This window comes from Ovis canadensis, chromosome 5, assembly GCF_042477335.2.
Source record: "Ovis canadensis isolate MfBH-ARS-UI-01 breed Bighorn chromosome 5, ARS-UI_OviCan_v2, whole genome shotgun sequence".
In the NCBI taxonomy this organism is placed as follows: Eukaryota; Metazoa; Chordata; class Mammalia; order Artiodactyla; family Bovidae; genus Ovis; species Ovis canadensis.
In genome coordinates, this window is record NC_091249.1 from 34,770,783 (window position 1) to 34,794,368 (window position 23,586).

At 44.1% G+C, this 23,586-nt stretch overlaps 1 protein-coding gene across 1 annotated transcript in view; it reads right to left on the reverse strand.

The window, feature by feature from the left end:
- LOC138440672 (uncharacterized) overlaps positions 1–7,443 on the reverse strand; it is an 81,973-nt gene extending 74,530 nt beyond the window's left edge. The window contains exons 1-3 of the mRNA XM_069590315.1: positions 7,398–7,443; positions 2,858–3,033; positions 2,427–2,756 (exon numbers count right to left, since the gene is read on the reverse strand). Coding sequence (XP_069446416.1) covers positions 2,427–2,756; positions 2,858–3,033; positions 7,398–7,443 — 552 coding nt within the window. The remainder of the gene's footprint in view (positions 1–2,426; positions 2,757–2,857; positions 3,034–7,397) is intronic.
- Between the last annotated feature and the right edge of the window lie 16,143 nt (positions 7,444–23,586).

Genomic DNA, 23,586 nt, shown 5'->3' on the forward strand with positions numbered 1-23,586 from the left:
CTATCTACCCATCTACTGACAGAGGATAAGATGGCTGGATGGCATCACTGACTCGATGGATATGAGTTTGGGTGAACTCTGGGAGTTGGTGATGGACGGGGAGGCCTGGTGTGCTGCAGTTCATGGGATCGCAAAGAGTCAGACGCGACTGAGCGACTGAACTGAACTGAACCCATCTATCTATCTCAGAGAAGTTCTTGCTGGAGAACACATGGCTTTCTGGTGCAGCACTGTTTGTAGAAGCAAGGAGATGAAAATCACCTAACGTCTATTCTCAGGAGACTGCTTAAGAACGTGTGGTGTACACTCTTGATAGAAAAGTGCACAACAGCCAGGACTAATGAATTAGACTCACATATATCAAGATGGTTTGACTTGAAAACATGATGCTGAGGGAAAAAAGAAACAGTATGAGGCAATTATAGCTGCCCAGTGGTTGGGACTCCTCGTTCTCACTGCCAAGGGTCCGGGTTTGATCCTTGGGAAGTAAAATCCCACAAGCTACACAATGTGGCCAAAGAAAAGAGAGAAACAGTATAAGATTTATAGCATGATGGCTTTTATTCAGATAAGTACAACAAAAGCAAAACATGACATACCTTTCAAAGACACACATTTTCTGAGAGGATATAAGGAAAGATGTAAGAACAAATATGCCACCATGCCTGCCCAAGTATGCAAGCATGGGAGGGAGGGTGCTGGGAAATGGAAGATAAAAGGAGGAAATAAAATAAAACAGATGACTCTAAACAGACCAAGGATTATAGTGTGCCATTAACTTCAGAGTATGAGCAATTTAGTTCTGAAGTCCTGGCATCCTACGGAAAATAAAATCCCACGCATTATTTTTTTCTGAAAAACGTAATGAAGTTCATCACATGCTAAACCAATGAGTAATAAAGCCAGGAGGAAAGAAGGCAGTGGGGAAGACAGAGGCTTGCCTGATCTTTAGTGGAGTCATTCAGTTTTCACCATCATGGAAGATGGTGATACAACAAAAGAACCCGGCATGGTGAAAATGCTGTGGATGGTGTCTACTACAACCCCCTGCCTCTCCACCCACAGACAGAAGAGGAAAGGGAGAGAACCATGCATTACAGCTTAAATTTAGTTAACAGGAGAGAGAGAGGAGAGAGAGACATTATGGAATTCCGAAGAAAGAAATAGCTTGTTGAAAGTACATCGCACAAATCAAAGAATCTGATTTTCTGGCTCATGATAGAGGTGGTATTTTCTAAAAGGTGGTGAATTCTCACCACCATCCTGAAGCAGAGTATAAAAGAGGAACTCCATGTTTTAAAAACTAGGAAGGACCTATATCTTTGGTTAAGGCTGTTTTCAAAGTTAAGGTTATTCAAGTTTTCTTTCAGTAATGAGTGTTATGATCAGATACATGTGATTAGACAAAAGTTGACTAAAATGGGGGTGGTGTTCTTGGTATTGCCTACATAAACCATCTTCACTCAAATGTTAAATCAAGTGCCTGCAGATTACTCCTAACATTTAGTGTCTTCCCTCATCTACACAACTGGTTTTGCCTATATATATTTTTTCTTGCCAGGGAATGGGGGGCACCCAAAAGCAGAGACTGTCCCAACAGCCTTGAGGAGGAGCCCAATTCTGAGCAGGCATACAAGATCTGGGCGTTCATCTTTCACCCTTCTGCTGGCGGACTCTGCACAGAAAGGGTCCTTGTCTTGGGTGCAATGAGGAACTCTATCAGCCGCTATCCCTGACCGTTTCTGCCAGCCATGGATAGGGGCTCCTGCAGAGTCAGCCCCTGTTTTCACCTGGACAGAGCCTTGGGAAGTGGATGGCATCCTGACCTGGCTCCTCTCCATACCTAGGACGAAAAGAGACTAGTCGCAAGCTTCCTGGTTCAGGGCGCGCTTGGAGGGCATCCCAAGGGCGTGCAAGCGCACCAGATCTGAAAAACTTGGCTTAACAAGCGAGTTTTGGGGCCGCGTGCGGAAACAGAGGAGTTTGATAGGTAAGAAGGGGTAAACTATGAATTCCTCCCTGCTGGGCTCAGGTGAGACACTCTTCTCAGCATTTTATATACATCCTCCCACTTTTTAATCGAAACTCTGTGGGAGTGGGGGTGGGGCGGGACGGGGGAGGGTTCGGGCGGCATTTTACAAAAAAGAGAATGTGGACTGGGAGGGGTGGCCTGGCTTGCACCCGTCCCACCTCGACCTCAGGCTGCCAGATCCTTGGCACGTTAGTCCGAGGCTCGCCCAAGTCTTCCAGCCCGGCCTGGAGGACCAGCGCCCCGAAAGCCCCAGTGGTGCCGCATCTCAAGCCCTCCCAACCCCGCGGCAGGAACCCCCAGCCGGCCCGCCAGCGTCCAACGGCCGCCTGGCGTCCCGCCCGCGCGGTCCGCAAGGAGGAGCCCGCGAGGCGACCGCGAAAGGGGCCGCGCTTACCTCGCCGGGTGCGGGCTGAGGCTCCGGCTCGCCCGCTCCAGGCTGGCCGCCCCGCACGGTGCGCCCCTCGCCCCGACGGCTGCCGCGCAGGCTCTGGACACTGCCACTTTCATTTTCCTCAACGCTCTCGGCAAGAAAGCGAAAGCGAAAACGGCCGAGAGGCGGGCCCGAGTGCGCGGAGAACGCGGAGCGCGGGCCGGCAGCCAGAAGCGGGGGCCCAGGCCTCGGGTCTGCGCACGGCGGTCCCGGCGGCGCTCCGGCTGGAGCCGCGTCCCTGAGATACGCCAGCCCAAGGCGCTCGTCGCGGCGGCGCAGCGTGCCCTCGCCCGGCTACGCGGCCCGCGGCGCCTCGGCCCCCTGGCGCTGCTTCCCTCGTCTGCCTTTCGTTTCAGCGCCCGCCGGGGCCTCGCGGCTGCAGGCGGACCCCAAACCTGACTGCGCTTCGTGGGTTTCTGGCCTGAGCAGGAGGGTGCCGGCCTCTGTGGCCGGGAGCACGTCACTGAGGGGTCCCCGTGGGAGGCGCTGAGGGAACGGGCGGGTTTCGCTCGCAGACCCCAGGGGTCCGGCGCTCCCCAGCCCAGACATGCGCACTGGTCCCTCGGCCGAGCTGGGGGCACCAGCAAGGCTGACAGTCGGGTCCTGACCGTGAGGTACCAGGCTCCTCATCCTGGGCCAGCGGAGAACTAAAAGTCAGTGATGTTTGTGAAATGAGGGACGCTTCGTTTGATAAGGAAAACTGAAACTGCAAGTTTAAGGTTTGGACCCCCTGGCCTAAGTGGTGCCCATCAATATCTGAGGGTTTAGAGATTCCAGGTTCGATCAAGCACAGATTCTGGCACTTTTTGGCTGTGTGATTTGGAGCAAAATATTTATTCCTTTTAGCCTTAGTTTATTCTCCTCTAGGATGGGGATAAAAACCATACCTACCTCAGGGTTGTGGGAATTAAATGATATACGGGAGAATACTTGGTATTTTCTATTAGGCTCTAGGTGGGTTCTGTGAGGGCAGCGATCAAGTTGTTTTTCTGGATGCTTGATAGACATTCTCTAACGGTCAGCTGAAAAGCGATCATTTTCAAAGTCTGAACCGTGTTATCTTGACGTAGAACGGAGGGGGAGGGGGACAATGCAGTCTTTTTGGAGGGCACCTCACTGAGCCTGACAATTAGCCCCTGTAATTATGCCCCTGCTACAAAGTTTGACAGAAGTCTCTACAGCTCTGTCCAGCATCAGCCACTGACATCTGAAAAATAATTCTGTAGGCACTTCCATGACAGAGAAGGCAATGGCATCCCACTCCAGTACTCTTGCCTGGAAAATCCCATGGAGGGAGGAGCCTGGTAGGCTGTAGTCCATGGGATCACTAAGAGTCGGAGGTGACTGAGCGACTTCACTTTCACTTTTCACTTTCATGCATTGGAGAAGGAAATGGCAACCCACTCCAGTGTTCTTGCCTGGAGAATCCCAGGGACGGCGGAGCCTGGTGGGCTGCTGTCTATGGAGTCACACAGAGTTGGACACAACTGAAGTGACTTAGCAGCAGCAGTAGGCACTTCCATAGAAACCAAAACACACTGTCAAGACTCCATACTCTAAACACAATTTACCATGGGTTTCTTTGGTGTTTTTTGTCACAGAGTGGTCTGATAACTGGAACAGAAAAACAAAACAAACTGCTTAATCTGCCAGAGTCACTTTGGTTTGCCTGTGTGTAGTTTAGGCAGTTCCCTGCACGATGGAGGCCTTCATCTGTGACTGATGTTGTGGCTTTTTATGTGTCCTGGTAGTGTTTCCCTCAAGAGCAGGTGGGGAGGTGGGGCAGGCCAGATGATGACCTTAGAAAAACATGCATCCGCCTCTGGAAGATGATGCTTTTGGTGTGCAGTATGAAGTAAAAAGAAAAACAAAACCCAAAACAGCCTAGGAGCCTCTCCCTTGTTAAAGGGTGATGATGCTTGACTCTCTAACAGCAAAGTAGACCTGAATCTGCTTCTGCATAAGAAATATGTCTAGGAGATTGGGGGCAGGGAAATGAGAAGAAAAGACACTCAGAGATAAAGTCAAATCCTTGTTACCTTTTATAGATGTTACCCATGGAAACAGGGAGGTGCCAGGAGGTGAGGGCTAGCCTGGAGTCTTGGTGATTTCCCAAGGTCTAGATTTGGTCCTTGACCTTGTGGGATCAAAACTTTCATTTTTTCAGTGTTCCAACTTTGATTAAAAATCAGCGAAGTATAAAATCAGAATGCAAACTGACTGATTTCATTAACTATTTGCTAGACACTTATGTTAAGTACATTACATATATTGCCTCATTTAATCCTCTCTTCAGTCATGTGGTACCTTGTGATCTTTTTCCATTTGGGGAAAAATGATGAAGGAAATCCCCAAGATCCCACAGTTAGGGTGTATATAAATGGTAGAATCAGGGTTCAAATAAAAGTCATCTGATTCCAAAATCTGGAGCCTAACTGTTCCTGTGAGAAGCAAAACTGTCTAGAGAACTGGACTCTAGAGTTTTCCTAATGAATGCATTATCTTCTCATAAGTGTGCAATTTGGAGCCTAATCATTAGAAAGTGGGTTCACGAGCTTGACAGAGAATCAGAAGAGTGAATTATCTGCCTTAAATGTTTAATGATAACAGCCTTGGGTAGCCTGGTATGTCTTCTTCCACACCAAAGGTCAAATGACCTGCTGGGAGGACTGGGCACTCATTCCTGCTGTCCTGGCTGGCCCTTCTCCTTGGGATGGTGCCTGATCGACCCTCAAATTTTATTTATGCTTCATGGGCTGCTCCTTCTCAGATGTACACATTCCTTTTTTAGATAAAATAAGGCCTTACTGAATAACAGTACTGGTAGGACTTTTAGGTCCTGGAGTCTTCCTTTCTTTCTATGGAAGTGTATCTTTGCTCTGATTGACTTGACTTATAATCTAATTATGTGTTCCAACTCTTTGGGGGTAACTCGCTTTATTTTCTTACCCTCCTTGACCTTCTAAATCTAAAATATTATGCAATAGCAAGTTCTGTAATAAGTACTTTATCCAAGCCTGCAGTGCTCATCAGTGAAGACCCAAAAATCCAAGTCCAAGGTGAGAGCTCAGAAATTTTATCATGGTCAGAGAGTAGGAATGGAAGTGGGGATGGAGATAATGCAGTGTAGCTAGCTGCCGCTGCTAAGTCGCTTCAGTTGTGTCCGACTCTGTGCGACCCCGCAGACGGCAGCCCTCCAGGCTCCGCTGTCCCTGGGATTCTCCAGGCAAGAACACTGGAGTGGGTTGCCATTTCCTTCTCCAATGCATGAAAGTGAAAAGTGAAAGTGAAGTCGCTCAGTCGTATCCGACTCTTAGTGACCCCATGGACTACAGCCTACCAGGCTCCTCCGTCCATGGGATTTCCCAGGCAAGAGTACTGGAGTGGGGAGCCATCGCCTTCTCCATATGTAGCTAGAGAACGATATAAATGGAAATAGATGGTTAGAAAAGAAAACACCTGGTGTGTGATTCAAATAAAAAGTGAAAAAAAATTTTTTTAATCTTTTAGATACTTCAGTCATTCAAAAAGTGTTTTGTGGCAACTACAAAATGCAGCCACTCTGCTAATCCTAGGGATTCAATAATGAGTGAAAATAGACAGTCTCTGCCCTCAGAAAACACAGTTTAGTGATATAGTCAGACAATCAAATGGGCAGTCAATTATAGAATACTGTCCTAAATGTTACAAAGGGAATTTGATTCTATGAGTAGGATTTGAACTTCCTAGGGGGAGGGAGAGAATCAGAGAAGTCTGCTTAGATGAAGCGTTGTTTGAACTGGGAAGAAGAATGAGGATTAGTTAACTGCAAAGGGGGATACGGTTGGAGAAGAGATAATCAGTGAAAGAGAGCATGTGCAAAGGTCCCAAGGCAGGAAAGAACCAACCTGGTGCATATGAACCATTATCTATCTGATACCCCAAAGGGTCAGTTGAGCAGTTAGGAGAACCCAAGTCCCAGGAGGCCGGAGAGCAAGGCAGAAGCCATATCGAGTAGAGCCTTGAAGGTCATGCTAAGGACTTAGGTCTTTATCCCATGAGCACTGATGTTGTTTAAGCAAGGAGTTATATCATCAGACTTGTGTTTTGGAAAGATTGTCTGCTGTGTGGTGAATGGATTGAAAGATGGTCACCAGTTGGGAGCAAGATGATGGTGGTAGTGGTAGAGGAGATGGAGAGCAATAGACAGATGTGAGACCGGTTTAGGAGATAAAATGGTCAAGGAATATACCAATGGATTGGGTCACAGAGATAAGAGAGAAGGAGACACCAGGCATGATTCTCAGGTTGCATAATTGAATGAATGATTCTGGCAGCCATGTAGGTATTCAGCTCTCTCTTCAAGAGCCCCTTCTAGGGCTTCCCTGGTGGCTCAGTGGTAAGGAATCTGCTTGCCAGCGCAGGAGACATGGGTTTGATCCCTGATCCAGGAAGATCCCACATTCTGCGGAGCAACTAAGCCTGTGCTCTAGAACCCAGGACCCGCAAATATACTGAGCCCACGTGCCTCAGCTACTGAAGCTGGGTGCCCTAGAGCCTGTGCTTCCCATGAAGAGAAGCCACTGCAATGAGAGTAGCCCCCACCCTCGGTAACTAAAGAAAAGCCCTCTCAACAACAAAGACCCAGCACATTAAAAAAAAAAAAAAGCCCCCTTCTACGATAAACATAGCTGTGAGCCTGCAACCACTGCACCTTCAGATCCACTGCAGTGTTCACACAAGGCCTCACACTCTGCTTGCTACCAGTCGATGAACCATCACAGGGCAGGTTCCAGAGCCAGGTCATTTCTGCCCAAGGTGGGACTCCAACAACAAATCTGTATTCGGGGACTTCCTGTAAGTGTGGCCAACACTTTCCCAGAACTGCTTTGCAGTCTGAGGCTCTTTCTACCTAGTCCTCCTTCCTTCCCTCTCCTCTTTCATAAGGCGACGTACCTGCATCGTCATCTGAGTCTCTCTGCCTTTTCTTGCTCCTTCTCATCTTAACCCTTCATGAGCACTTTCCCCATTAAGCTCACATGTTTAATTCCATCTTTCCATCTGCTCTAGGACTCAAACTGACACAACAATGCCCTTCACTGAGCTGGAGAGTCTGGAAAAGGACCCTATTTTGGAGGACTTTGGTTCTGCCCACATTGGGTGAGGTGTCAGATGGGCAGGGGACCTCTCTATCCACTTTCCCATTCATAAGATATATTCTGCTCTACTATTAAACTATCAGCTGTGTCCTCTGTGTGAGCTGGTGTCTTCCTTATAAAATGTTTGTTCTGTGGATAATCTCTGAACCTCAGTTTAGAACTCAGTCCTGTAACTTTGGTCTCTACAGAAATATGACCAACCAACAGCAAAAATATCTTTCAACATTCTTGAGGAGAAGGCAAGAATCAAAAAATAGAAAGAAGTGAGCAATTATTCTTGAACAATCTAAGGTAAATTATTTTTCTTTAGGTGACCCTGGTTTTCTGGGAAAAAGAAGTCTTTTTAATAAGTGTTCCCAAAGGGAAAGACATATATTTGGCAGTACAGATGGAAATCTCTGTCATTCTGTGTGAAAAATAAGTTAGCACACCAAAAGTCACTCTTGCTCTGATATCTTTCTTCCTGAGCAAGTTTCCCTTGGAGAGCTTGGTGGCATAGGATGACCTGGCCATTGAGAATGCCTGTTGGAGTGAATCACCTGTGAGAGGGCAGAGCTCTTTAGGTCCAACACCGGCTTATCCTACTGAAGCAGGCGTGAATACAAATCATGACTACTACTTCGCTTTCTCAAAGGACAAACAATTCCTTCACTAATCCCAGACCCCAGAAAATCCATACCCGTCTCACTGTGACGTGTGGAGGCTGACAGTAGGTGAGTTTACATGTTTTGTTACCTAGCTTTTGAGAAGCCCAGCAACCATTAGTCTGCTTGGACTAAAAAGAAAAAGAAGTCTGTGTGAAATATACGTATTTCTTGAAATATATTTTCCTGAGAGGTCTGTCCCTCATTAAGGAATGAATGAGTAAAAGTATTTGTTGAAAAACAACCAAATGTACTTTAGGGTTAGAAGATCTGTCTTTTTCTCCCAAAGGTAGTTATAATTCCCTTCATGAAACCAAACAGAAAATAAAGATTAATTATTTGTAGACTCAAAAATTACATTGGAGGGAGGAGAAATAGCAATATTGTTATCAACACAAATGTAGTTCTGCTATGTACTTTACATGCATGATCCAATTGAATCCTTGTAAAAACCTAATGAGACAGGTTAAAATAGACCACCTATTCAATAACTGAGGAAACTGAGTCTCAGAACGGTTAAGTGAGTTGCTCAAACTTATAGGAAGTGGAGAAGCCTATTTTGGATCTCAGGGACCACATATCTGCTCTGGTGTGTACACTTAGCTGTAGCTGTAGTGTCTCCCAGGAGAGGATGTGCTTTGAAGTAAACCTTGAACATGGGTGGAATGAGGATAATCAGAGATGAAGGAGAACAATGCATATATGAAGGCAGGCGTGACAGAAAGAAATGTAAAACTGAAAGTGCGTCATATCAGGAGTTGAGATGCATTAAAATTTGTGAAGGCTTGGGAGTGGGTAGGAGGAATTCAAAAAGTACTGAAAAGTACACAGAGGAAAATAATCCATCCTCATTTTCATCTTGCACATTTACTTCCGGTTTTGTTTTTTAACTAGAGCTGCTTGAAAATGTATACATGCTCATTATAAGAAATATAAACACTATAGCAAATACAACAATAAATGTGTTAAAAGCTCCAGAAATCCTTCTCTCTAAAAAGTATTACTACTAATATTAGGAACATATTATTAGATGGTTTTCCACTTATTCAGAGAGAAGGACGAATGGACAGTACAGTTTTCATTTGTACTTTTCTTATTAGGGGAGAGGTACAGAAGCTTCTCATAGGTGTAAAAGTTATCTCTAGGAGCTTCCCAAGTGGCACTGGTGGTAAAGAACCTGCCTGCCAATGCAGAAGACATGAGAGACTTAAATTTGATCCCCGGGTCGGGAAGATCCCCTATAGAAATGGCAACCCGCTCCAGTATTCTTGCCTGGAGAATCTCACGGGCAGAAAAGTCTGGCAGGCTACAGTCCGCGGTGTTGCAAAGAGTCAGACGCAGCTGAAGCAACTTAGCACACACTGGTGCCACAGTGGCCAAGAATCTGCCTGCCAGTGCAGCTCTGAGCCCTGATCCGGGAAGACCCCACATGCCGCGGAGCAACGAAGCCCGTGAACCACAGCTACTGAGCCTGTGCTCTAGAGCCCAGGAGCTGCAGTTACCGAAGCCTCAGGGCCCTCAGGCCGGTGCTCTGCCGCAAGAGAGGCCACCGCAACGAGAAGCCTGGGCCCTGCAGCTAGAGCGAAGCCTGACAGCATTGAAGACCCAGTACAGCCGAAAAATAAAAGTAAATGTCATCTGTATGTCAATACAGATTGTTTTTGTTTCTTGAGCAATTTTCTGTTGGGGTTGTTATTTCTTATTTTTTATTCTATTATTGTAGTAGATCTTTCTATACTAGGTAAATTAGCTCTTTGTTACATGAGGTGCAGACATCCTGGAGAGTGAAGTCAAGTGAGTCTTAGGAAGCATTTCTATGAACAAAGCTAGTGGAGGGGATGGAATTCCAGCTGAGCTATTTCAAATCCTAAAAGATGATGCTGTGAAAGTGCTGCACTCAATATGCCAGCAAATTTGGAAAGCTCAGCAGTGACCACAGGACTGGAAAAGGTCCATTTTCATTCCAATCCCAAAGAAAGGCAATGCTAAAGAAGGTTCAAACTACTGTCTACTTGCTCTCATTTCACATACTAGCAAGGTAATGCTCAAAATCCTTCAAGCTAGGTTTCAGCAGTATGTGAACCAAGAAATTCCAGATTTACAAGCTGGATTAGAAAAGGCAAAGGAACCAGAGATCAAACTGCCAGCATCTGTTGGACTGTAGAGTAGCAAGGGAATTCCAGAAAAGCATCTGCTTCATTGATACGCTAAAGCCCTGACTATGTGGATCACGGTAAACTGGGGAAAATTCTTAAAGAGATGAGAATGCCAAACCACTTTACCTGTCTCCTGAGAAACCAGTGTGCAGGACAAGAAGCAGCAAGAAGTTTGAACCAGACATGAAACAACAGACTGGTTCAAAACTGGGAAGGGAATATGTCAAGGCTGTATATTGTCACCCTGCCTATTTAAGTTTATGCAGAGTACATCATTCGAAATGCCAGGCTGGATGAATCACAAGCTAGAATCAGGATTGCTGGGAGAAGTATCAACAACCTCAGATATGCAGATGATACCACACTCAGATTTTGCAGATGACAAAAAGTAAAGAGGAGCTAAAGAGCCTGTTGGTGAAGGTGAAAGAGGAGAGTGAAAAAGCTGGCTTAAAACTCAGCATTCAAAAAACTATGATCAGAGCATCTCTTCCCATCACTTCATGGCAAAGAGATGGGGAAAAAGTGGAACCAGTAGCAGATTTTATTTTCTTGGGCTCCAAAATCACTGTGGGTGGTGACTGCAGCCATGAAATTAAAAGATGCTTGCTGCTTGGAAGAAAAGCTATGACAAACCTAAACAGTGTATTAAAAAGCAGAGACATCGGGGAGGGGGAGGGGGAAAAAAAAAAAAAAAAGCAGAGACATCATTTTGCTGACAAAGGTCCATATAGTCAAAGCTATGGTTTTTCCAGTAGTCATGTACAGATGTGAGAGTTGGACCATAAAGAAGGCTGAGTGCTGAAGAATTGTATGTTTTCAAATTGTGGTGCTGCAGAAGACTCTTGAGAGTCTCCTAGACTGTAAGGAGATCACACCAGTCAATCCTAAAGGAAATCAACCCTGAATATTCATTGGAAGGACTGATGCTGAAGCTGAAGCTCCAATAGCTCCAACAGCTTTGGACACCTGTTGCAAAGAACTGACTCACCGGAAAAGACCCTGATGCTGGGAAAGATTGAAGGTGGGAGGAGAAGGGGACAACAGAGGATGAGATGGTTTGATGGCATCACCGACCCAATGGACATGAGTGAGCAAGCTCCAGGAGTTGGTGATGGATAGGGAAGCCTGATATGCTGCAGTCTATGGGGTTGCAAAGAGTCGGATATGACTTAGTGACTGAACAACAACAGAATATGAGTTGCAAATGGATTCCTTTAGCAATGGGCTGGATTTAATTGTTAAATAAATTCCTTCAAAAAGAATTTATGGGTACTTTATTGCTTGAATTTCATATTTGAGAATGTTTATTTCCATTATACTTGAACAATTCTTTTAAAATTAATTATTGTGGTAAAAATATATGTAACATAAAATTTACCATTTTAACCATTTTTGAGTGTACAATTCGGTGGCATTGAGTACATTCAAATTGTTGTGCAGTCAACATCACCATTCATCTCCAGAATGGTGATGGTGTTTTTCTCATCTCAAGCTGAAACTATTTACCATTAAATAGTATTTTCCATTACCTCTTCCTCTTCAGCCCATGGTCACCATTATTCTGATTTTGTCTCTATTAATTTGACTATTCTAGGTACCTAATATAAATGAATTCATATAGTATTTGTCCTCTTGTATCTGCTTTATTTCGCTTAACAGTGTTTTTATGGCTCATCCATGCTATAGCATGTCTCATAATTCCAGTCCTTCTTAAGGCTGAATAGTATTTCGTTGCGTATACATACCACAGTTTGCTTATCCACCCATCTGTTAATGGAAACTTGGGTTGTTTCCACTTTTTGTCTATTGGAAATAAGGCAGCTATAAATATAATTATACAAATATGTTTAACTGTGTGCTTCCAATTTGTTAGGGCTTATACCTAGAAGTGGGCTTCCCTTGTGGCTCAGCTGGTAAAGAATCCACCTGCAATGTGGGAGACCTGAGTTCAACCCCTGGGTTGGAAGGATCCTCTGGAGAAGGGAACGCCTACCTACTCCCGTATTCTGGCCTAGAAAATTCCGTGGACTGTATAGTCCATAGGGTTGCAAAGAGTCAGACATGACTGAGCGACTTTCACTCTCACTTTCATACCTAGAAGTAGAGTTTCTGGATCATATGGTAATTTTTTTTTTTTTTTTGAGGAATGGCCATGCTGTTTTCCATAGTAGCTGTACTATTTTATATTCCCACTAGCAATGCACAAGGGTTCCAGTTTCCCCACATCCTCACCAATGCTTAATATTTTCTGTTTTGTTTTTAATAACAGCCATCCTATTGGGTGTGAAGTGGTATCTTACTGTGGTTTTGATTTGCATTTCCCTAATGCAAATCTTTTCATGTGCTAATACATGTTTCATGCCTAACACATCTTTTCATGTGCTTATTGGCCATTTGTAAATCTTGTTTGAAGAAATGTCTCCTCAAATCCTTTGCCCATTAAAAATCTTTTTTAATTGTTGAGTTGTCAGAGTTTCTTATATATTTTGAATATTAACCACTTATTAGATATATGATTTGCAAACATTTTTTCCCATTCTGTAGGTTGCCTTTTTATCTCTTGGTAATCTCCTATACCAAGAACAAAATATTGGGCAATACACAAAACTTACCCTCTCCAACTTGACTGAAATATAATCAACATACAACAAAAGTTTTTCATTTTGATGAAGTCCAACTTCTCTATTCTTCTGTTGCCCATACCATCAAATGTCAAGTTTCCCTGCTGACTCAGTGGTAAAGAATCCACCTGTCAGTGCAGGAGACCTGGGTTCAATCCCTGGGTCGGGAAGATCCCTTGGAGAAGGAAATGGTACCAGAGTACCACTCTGGTACTCTTGCCTGGAAAATCCCATGGGCGGAGAAGCCTGGTAGGCTACAGTCCATGGGGTAGCAAAGAGTCTGACATGACTGAGTGACTTCACTTCATTAAGTAACCCTACCGGCCAATGCAGGAGAGGCAAGAGACACATGCTTAATCACCGGGTTGGGAAGATCCCCTAGAGTAGGAAATCACAACCCACTCCAGTATCCCTGCCTGGAAAATCCCATGGACAGAGGAGCCTGGTGGAATACACAGTCCATGAGGTCGCCGAGAATTGGACACAACTGAGCACACACCACACCACACACACACACACACACACACACGCACACACACACACGCACACATCCAGTTTTGGAAGCACCATTGTTGAAAAGACTGTCCTTCCCCCATTCAATGGTCTTGCCATCTTTTAAGACAATCCTTTGACTATGTATGTGAACCTTTGTTTCGGGGCTCTCTGTTCTGTTTCATTGTCTATATGTCTGTCTTTCTGCCAGTACCACAGTGTTCTCATTACTGTCAGTTCAGTTCAGTTCAGTTCAGTCGCTCGGTCGTGTCTGACTCTTTGTGACCCCATGAATCGCAGCATGCCAGGCCTCCCTGTCCATCACCAACTCCCGCAGTTCACCCAAACTCATGTCCATCGAGTCGGTGATGACATCCAGCCATCTCATCATCCCCTTCTCCTCCTGCTCCCAATCCCTCCCAACATCAGAGTCTTTTCCAATGAGTCAACTCTTCGCATGAGGTGGCCAAAGTATTGGAGTTTCAGCTTTAGCATCAGTCCTTCCAATGAACACCCAGGACTGATCTCCTTTAGAATGGACTGGTTGGATCTCCTTGCAGTCCAAGGGACTCTCAAGAGTCTTCTCCAACACCACAGTTCAAAAGCATCAATTCTTCAGCACTCAACTTTCTTCACTGTCCAACTCACATCCATACATGACCACTGGAAAAACCATACTGTAGCTTCATTTTATTCTTCTCGCTTAGGCTATGTTTTATTTCTTCTTCTTGCCTAATTATTATTATGGTCAGAACTCCCTGCACAGTGTTGAACAGAAATGGCCAGATGAACATCCTTGTCATGTTACTGATCTTAGGGGATGAACTTTCAGTTTCACCAGTGAGTATGGCATTACCTATGGGGTTTTTATAGAGGTCATTTATCATATTGAGGGAGTTCTATTTCCAGTTTGTTGAGTGTTTTGTCCTTTGTGTGTGTGTCAAGAAAAAGTGTTGCATATTATCAAATGATGTGGGTTTTTTCAGCTGTGTAGTTTGTGGGCTCTTGGTTCCCTGACCAGGATTGAACCCATGCCCCATGCAACGGAAGCATGGAGACTTAACCGCTGGATAATCTGGGAATTCCCTGTTAAATTATTTTCTGCATCAATTTATATCATCATTTTTGAAATCCTTCATTCTATTAATGTGCTGTATTACATTGATTGATGTTTGTACATTAAACTACCCCTGTATTCCTGGGATAAATCCCACTTGGTCAAATATGTAATCCTCTTATTATACTGCAGAATTTGGTTTGCTGGTATTGTGTAGAATATTGTACATCTATTTTCATAAGGGATATTGATCTATAGATTTCTTCTGATGTCTTTGTCAGGATTTGGTCCCAGAATAATGCTGGCCTCATAGAATGAATTAGGAAGTGTCTTCTACTTTTGGGAAGAAGTTGAGAAGGATTGGTGTTAATTCTTTAAATGCTTGTTAGATTCACCAGTGAAACCATCTGATCCTGGGCTTTTCTTTGTTGGGAGGTTGTTTATTAATGCAAAGTCTGCTCCGATTTCATGTGTGGATCACAATAAACTGTGGAAAATTCTGAAAGAGATGGGAATACCAGACCACCTGACCTGCCTCTTGAGAGACCTGTATGCAGGTCAGGAAGCAACAGTTAGAACTGGGCATGGAACAACAGACTGGTTCCAAATAGGAAAAGGAGTACCTCAAGGCTGTATATTGTCACCCTGCTTATTTAACTTATATGCAGAGTACATCATGAGAAATGCTGGACTGGAAGAAACACAAGCTGGCATCAAGATAGCTGGGAGAAATATCAATAACCTCAGATATGCAGATGACACCACCCTTATGGCAGAAAGTGAAGAGGAGCTAAAAAGCCTCTTGATGAAAGTGAAAGAGGAAAGTGAAAAAGTTGGCTTAAAGCCCAACATTCAGAAAACGAAGATCATGGCATCCGGTCCCATCACTTCCTGGGAAATAGATGGGGAAACAGTAGAAACAGTGTCAGACTTTATTTTTTTGGGCTCCAAAACCAGTGCAGATGGTGATTGCAGCCATGAAATTAAAAGAGGCTTACTCCTTGGAAGAAAAGTTATGACCAACCTAGATAGTATATTCAAAAGCAGAGACATTACTTTGCCGACTATGGTCCATCTAGTCAAGGCTATGGTTTTTCCTGTGGGCATGTATGGATGTGAGAGTTGGACTGTGAAGAAGGCTGAGCGCAGAAGAATTGATGTGTTTGAACTGTGGTGTTGGAGAAGACTCTTGAAGGTCCCTTGGACTGCAAGGAGATCCAACCAGTCCATTCTGAAGGAGATCAACCCTGGGATTTCTTTGGAAGGAATGATGCTAAAGCTGAAGCTCCAGTACTTTGGACACTTCATGAGAAGAGTTGAATCATTGGAAAAGACTCTGATGCTGGGAGAGATTGGGGACAGGAGGAGAAGGGGACGACCCAGGATGAGATAGCTGGATGGCGTCACGGACTCGATAGATGTGAGTCTGAGTGAACTCTGGGAGTTGGTGATGGACAGGGAGGCCTGGCGTGCTGCGATTCATGGGGTCGCGAAGAGTCGGACACAACTGAGAGACTGAAATGAACTGAACTGAGACAATTTTGATAATTTGTGTGTTTGCAGGAATTTGTCCAGTTCACCTAGCTTATCTAATTTGTTTGCAAATGATTATTTGTAGTCCTCTCTTATTGGTAGTGATCACCTCACTCTCATTAACACGGTCTTTTATATTTATTAGCTAGTTCCAGTTTATCTGTATTCTTTATGCTTTCACATGTTTTTGTGTTAGTGTTGTTCATTTCATTTCAGCCCAAAGGACTCCCTTTAGCATTTCTCATAGAACAGGTCTCACTTCTCTTTTTTTGACCATGCCTGGCAACATGCAGGATCTTAGTTCCCCAACCAGGGGTCAAACCCACGTCCCCTGCGCTGGAACCACAAGGGAAGTCCCAAGCAGGTCTCACTTTTTTCAGACTGATTAGCCTGGTTGTCCATCTTCTCCATTTCATCCATTTGTTTTCTATGGTAGTTGCCAAAAATCTTTGAACAGAGAAATAGAGACCTTCACCCAGTTTGCTATTTGTCAGATGAGGGAGTAAGTAGAGACTGTTTCAGATGTTGATGACTTTTTACTCATAGTATGGCTGAAGAGTTGAGGGGCAATGTTAGAATCTTCTACTTCTTTCCTTTCACCAGTTTCTAAAGTGTATTAAGCTATGCTGCTTTCTTGTTCGGTTCATTCTGGTGAAAAAAAAAACTCATAGGTTTTTACATTTTAATGCTCTTTTTGTTTCATCTAGGGGAAGGCAATTCTAAGATGACATTTCTTTCTTTTTTTTTCAGAACTATTTTGTTCACAATCAAAGGCTACATGATTAAGAATAAAATAGTTCTGAAGGCTCAGTAGACGAGCCCGGGAAATACTGGTACCGCTGCATGCATTCAGCAAACTCTCCTTGATGTATAAGGTGTTTTTCCACACCTTCCCTATGCATCCATGAAAAGAGTTTCTCATATGAGACTCCTGGGGTGAAGAGTCAGTCCGGTTCTTGGTCCTTGGCTGTTGCTTTCTTGCTGGTCCAGCAGAGAGATGATGTCCCGGTGTCTCTGGCAGCCTCTTACACACCTGTGCTTAAAATGAAAAGAAAGTGAAAGTGAAGTTGCTCAGTTGTGTCCGACTGTTTGTGACCCAGTGGACTGTAGCCCACTAAGTTCCTCCATCCATGGGATTCTCCAGGCAAGAATACTGGAGTGGGTTGCCATTTCCTTCCCCAGGGTATCTTCCCAACCCAGGGATCAAACCCAGGTCTCTTGTATTGCAGGCAGATGCTTTAACCTCTGAGCCACTAGGGGAGTGCTTAAAATGAGGCCCCTTCTTCCCAAGGTGAGACCTTCTGGGGTGGGTCTGCCTGAGACTCCAGGAATATGATTTCTGCTGAGAAACCTCTGATGTATCATCCTGGGCATCCTTTCTCAATCTCATAAGACTTTTATGAGACTCAAATGAAAATACAGATGTATTTTTCCAAAGTGTTTTTATAGCAATGGCACATAACATAAGGTATTGTTAATGCTGAACTGCATCATGCCTCTTTCTGTCACCTTAAAAAGTCCTATAGGTGGGGAACACATGTACACTCATGGCTGATTCATGTCAATGTATGGCAAAACCCATTACAATATTGTAATTAGCCTCCAATTAAAATAAATATTTAAAAAGTCCTTTAGGAAAATAAGTGACAAACACCCAGGGGAAAGATTTCTTGTGCTACTTACCACCTGACAGAGAAGACCCTCTGCCCAACATGTTCACCATCATTATTCTAGATGTTAAGCAGACTAATTCTGTCTGGTAAATGCTAGGCTTCTGGACAGAGGAGGCAATGGCACCCCACTCCAGTACTCTTGCCTGGAAAATCCTGTGGATGGAGGAGCCTGGTGGGCTACGGTCCATGGGGTCGCTAAGAGTCGGACATGACTGAGCGACGTCACTTTCACTTTTCACTTTTGTGTATTGGAGAAGGAATGGCAACCCACTCATGTCTTGTCTTGAGAATCCCAGGGACCGAGGAGCCAGGTGGGCTGCCGTCTGTGGAGTCACACAGAGTCGGACACGACTGATGCGACTTAGCAGCAGCAACAGCAGCAGCAGGCTTCTGGAATTCAGAAGAGTGTTTAGGGAAGTCTGGTGGCAGGAATGATTTGCCAAGAATAGGAAAATATTATAGGGTACACTCCTGTTATCACTTTGATCTGTGGTAGAAAACTTTTTATTATTTTTAATATCAGAATTATTCCTCCACTTCCTTTGCTCTTTCTTATTTCTATGGGCTTCCCTGTGGCTCAGATGGTAAAGAATCTGCCTACAATGCGGGAGACCTGGGTTCAATCCCTGAGTCGAGAAGATCCCCAGGAGAGGGGAATGGCAACCCACTCCAGTATTCTTGCCAGGAGAATTTCAAAGAGTTGAACGTGACTGAGCAACTGAGCACACACACACACACAACTGCACAGAGGCACTGGTCTTATGCTCCACTTGCAGGGGAACCCAAGCTACAACATTTGTGCAAGAATTCTGGCTGAGTCCTTAGTCAATAGAGTGAGGGTCTCTAGTACACGGGGATTAAATCTTAGCTTTAGAGACTAATTATAGACTTCGGTTAGAATTAGTCCAAGCTGACACAGAGGACATTTCATGCAAAGATGGCCTCAATAAAAAACAGAAATTGTATGGACCTAACAGAAGCAGAAGATATTAAGAAGAGGTGGCAAGAATACACAGACAAGTACTGTACAAAAAAGATCTTCACAACCCAGATAATCACGATGGTGTGATCACTCATCTAGAGCCAGACATCCTGGAATGTGAAGTCAAGATCACTCATCTAGAGCCAGACATCCTGGAATGTGAAGTCAAGTGGGCCTTAGGAAGCATCACTACAAACAAAGCTAGTGGAGGTGATGGAATTCCAGTTGAGCTGTTTCACATCCTGAAAGATGATGCTATGAAAGTGCTTCACTCAATATACCAGAAAATTTGGAAAACTCAGCAGTGGCCACAGGACTGGAAAAGGTCAGTTTTCATTCCAATCCCAAAGAAAAGCAATGCCAAAGAATGCTCAAACTACCGCACAATTGCACTCATCTCACACGCTAGTAAAGTAATGCTCAAAATTCTCCAAGCCAGGCTTCTGCAATACGTGAACCGTGAACTTCCAGATGTTCAAGCTGGTTTTAGAAAAGGCAGAAGAACCAGAGATCAAATTGCCAACATCTGCTGGATCATGGAAAAAGCAAGAGAGTTCCAGAAAAACATTTATTTCTGCTTTATTGACTATGCCAAAGCCTTTGACTGTGTGGATCACAATAAACTGTGGAAAATTCTGAAAGAGATGGGAATACCAAACCACCTGACCTGCCTCTTGAGAGACCTGTATGCAGGTCAGGAAGCAACAGTTAGAACTGGGCATGGAACAACAGACTGGTTCCAAACAGGAAAAGGAGTACGTCAAGGCTGTATATTGTCCCCCTGCTTATTTAACTTATATGCAGAGTACATCATGAGAAACGCTGGCCTGGAAGAAGCACAAGCTGGAAACAAGATTGTGGGAGAAATATCAATAACCTCAGATATGCAGATGACACCACTCTTATGGCAGAAAGTGAAGAGGAGCTAAAAAGTCTCTTGATTAAGGTGAAAGAGGAGAGTGAAAAAGTTGGCCTAAAGCTCAACATTTAGAAAACTAAGATCATGGCATCTGGTCCCATCACTTCATGGGAAATAGATGGGGAAACAGTAGAAACAGTGTCAGACTTTATGTTTTGGGGCTCTAAAATCACTGCAGATGGTGATTGCAGCCATGAAATTAAAAGACACTTACTCCTTGGAAGGAAAGTTATGACCAACCTCACTTCAGTTCAGTTCAGTCATTTAGTCGTGTCCAACTCTTTGCTACCCCATGAACTGCAGCACACCAGGCCTCCTTGTCCATCACCAACTCCCGGAGATCACTCAAACTCATGTCCATCGAGTCAGTGATGCCATTCAGCCATCTCATCCTCTGTTGTCCCCTTCTCCTCCTGCCCCCAATCCCTCCCAGCATCAGAGTCTTTTCCAATGAGTCAACTCTTCCCATGAGGTGGCCAAAGTACTGGGGTTTCAGCTTTAGCATCATTCCTTCCAAAGAACACCCAGGACTGATCTCCTTTAGAATGGACTGGTTGGATCTCCTTGCAGTCCAAGGGACTCTCAAGAGTCTTCTCCAATACCACAGTTCAAAAGCATCAATTTTTGGCGCTCAGCTTTCTTCACAGTCCAACTCTCACATCCATACATGACCACAGGAAAAACCATAGCCTTGACTAGACGGACCTTTGTTGGCAAAGTAATGTCTCTGGTTTTTAATATGCTGTCTAGGTTGGTCATAACTTCCCTTCCAAGGAGTAAGTGTCTTTTAATTTCATGGCTGCAATCACCATCTGCACTGGTTTTGGAGCCCCCAAAAATAAAGTCTGACACTGTTTCCACTGTTTCCCCATCTATTTCCCATGAAGTGATGGGACCAGATGCCATGATCTTAGTTTTCTGAATGTTGAGCTTTAAGCCAACTTTTTCACTCTCCTCTTTCACTCTAATCAAGAGGCTCTTTAGTTCCTCTTCACTTTCTGCCATAAGAGTGATGTCATCTGCATATCTGAGGTTATTGATATTTCTCCCACAATCTTGATTCCAGCTTGTGCTTCTTCCAGGCCAGCGTTTCTCATGATGTACTCTGCATATAAGTTAAATAAGCAGGGGGACAATATACAGCCTTGACGTACTCCTTTTCCTGTTTGGAACCAGTCTGTTGTTCCATGCCCAGTTCTAACTGTTGCTTCCTGATCTGCATATAGAGTTCTCAAGAGGCAGGTCAGATGGTCTGGTATTTCCATCTCTTTCAGAATTTTCCACAGTTTATTGTGATCCACACAGTCAAAGGTTTTGGCATAGTCAATAAAGCAGAAATAAATGTTTTTCTGGAACTCTCTTGCTTTTTCCATGATCCAGCAGATGTTGGCAATTTGATCTCTGGTTCTTCTGCCTTTTCTAAAACCAGCTTGAACATCTGGAAGTTCACGGTATTGCAGAAGCCTGGCTTGGAGAATTTTGAGCATTACTTTACTAGCGTGTGAGATGAGTGCAATTGTGCGGTAGTTTGAGCATTCTTTGGCATTGCTTTTCTTTGGGATTGGAATGAAAACTGACCTTTTCCAGTCCTGTGGCCACTGCTGAGTTTTCCAAATTTTCTGGTATATTGAGTGAAGCACTTTCACAGCATCATCTTTCAGGATGTGAAACAGCTCAACTGGAATTCCATCACCTCCACTAGCTTTGTAGTGATGCTTCCTAAGGCCCACTTGACTTCACATTCCAGGATGTCTGGCTCTAGGTGGGTGATCACACCATCGTGGTTATCTGGGTTGTGAAGATCTTTTTTGTACGTCTTTCCTGTGTATTCTTGCCACCTCTTCTTAATATCTTCTGCTTCTGTTAGGTCCATACCATTTCTGTCCTTTATCGAGCCCATCTTTGCATGAAATATTCCCTCGGTATTTCTAATTTTCTTGAAGAGATCTCTAGTCTTTCCCATTCTGTTGTCTTCCTCTATTTCTTTGCATTGATTGCTGAGGAAAGCTTTCTTATCTCTCCTTGCTACTCTTTGGAACTCTGCATTCAGATGCTTATACCTTTCCTTTTCTCCTTGCTTTTCGCTTCTCTTCTTTTCACAGCTATTTGTAAGGCCTCCCCAGACAGCCATTTTACTTTTTTGCATTTCTTTTCCATGGGGATGGTCTTGATCCCTGTCTCCTGTACATTGTCACGAACCTCCGTCCATAGTTCATCAGGCACTCTGTCTATCAGATCTATTCCTTTAAATCAATTTCTCACTTCCACTGTATAAATTCATAAGGAATTTGATTTAGGTCATACGTGAATGGTCTAGTGATTTTCCCTACTTTCTTCAATTTAAGTCTGAATTTGGCAATAAGGAGTTCATGATCTGAGTCAGCTCCCAGTCTTGTTTTTGTTGACTGTATAGAGCTTCCTCATCTTTGGCTGCAAAGAATATGATCAATCTGATTTCGGTGTTGACCATCTGGTGATGTCCATGTGTAGAGTCTTCTCTTGTGTTGTTGGAAGAGGGTGTTTGCTATGACCAGTGCGTTCTCTTGGCAAAACTCTATTAGCCTTTGCCCTGCTTCATTCCGTATTCCAAGGCCAATTTGCCTGTTACCCCAGGTATCTCTTGGCTTCCTACTTTTGCATTCCAGTCCCCTATAATGAAAAGGACATTTTTTTTTGGTTGTTAGTTCTAAAAGGTCTTGTAGGTCTTCATAGAACTGTTCAACTTCAGCTTTTTCAGTGTTACTGGTTGGGGCATAGACTTGGATTACTGTGATATTTAATGGTTTGCCTTGGAAACGAACAGACATCATTCTGTCGTTTTTGAGATTGCATCCAAGTACTGCATTTAGGAGTCTTTTGTTAACCATGATGGCTACTCCATTTCTTCTAAGGGATTCCTGCCCGCAGTAGTAGATATGATGGTCATCTGAGTTAAATTCACCCATTCCAGTCCATTTTAGTTCGCTGATTCCTAGAATGTCGATGTTCACTCTTGCCATCTCCTGTTTGACTACTCCCAATTTGCTTTGATTCATGGACCTAACATTCCAGGTTCCTATGCAGTATTGCTCTTTACAGCATTGGACCTTTGCTTCTACCAGTCACATCCACAGCTGGGTATTGTTTTTGCTTTGGCTCCATCCCTTCTTTTTTTCTGGAGTTATTTCTCCACTGATCTCCAGTAGCATATTGGGCACCTACCGACCTGGGGAGTTCCTCTCTCAGTATCCTATCATTTTGCCTTTTCATACTGTTCATGAGGTTTTCAAGGCAAGAATACTGAAGTGGTTTGCCATTCCCTTCTCTAGTGGACCACATTCTGTCAGACCTCTCCACCATGACCAACCTAGATAGCATATTAAAAACCAGAGACATTACTTTGCCAACAAAGGTCCGTCTAGTCAAGGCTATGGTTTTTCCTGTGGTCATGTATGGATATGAGAGTTGGACTGTGAAGAAAGTTGAGCGCCGAAGAATTGATGATTTTGAACTGTGGTGTTGGAGAAGACTCTTGAGAGTCCCTTGGACTACAAGGAGATCCAACCAGTCCATTCTAAAGGAGATCAGTCCTGGATGTTCATTGGAAGGAATGATACTAAAGCTGAAACTCCAATACTTTGGCCACCTCATGGGAAGAGTTGACTCATTGGAAAAGACTCTGATGCTGGGAGGGATTGGGGGCAGGAGGAGAAGGGGACAACAGAGGATGAGTTGGCTGGATGGCATCACTGACTCGATGGACATGAGTTTGAGTAAACTCCAGGAGTTGGTGATGTCCTGCGATTCATGGGGTCGCAAAGAGTCAGACACGACTGAGCGACTTACTTGACTGAACCAACTGACACAGAGAAAAGTCACGTGAAGGTGTGGTATGACTTACCAGACTGTGAAAATAAAATTTGTGGGCAG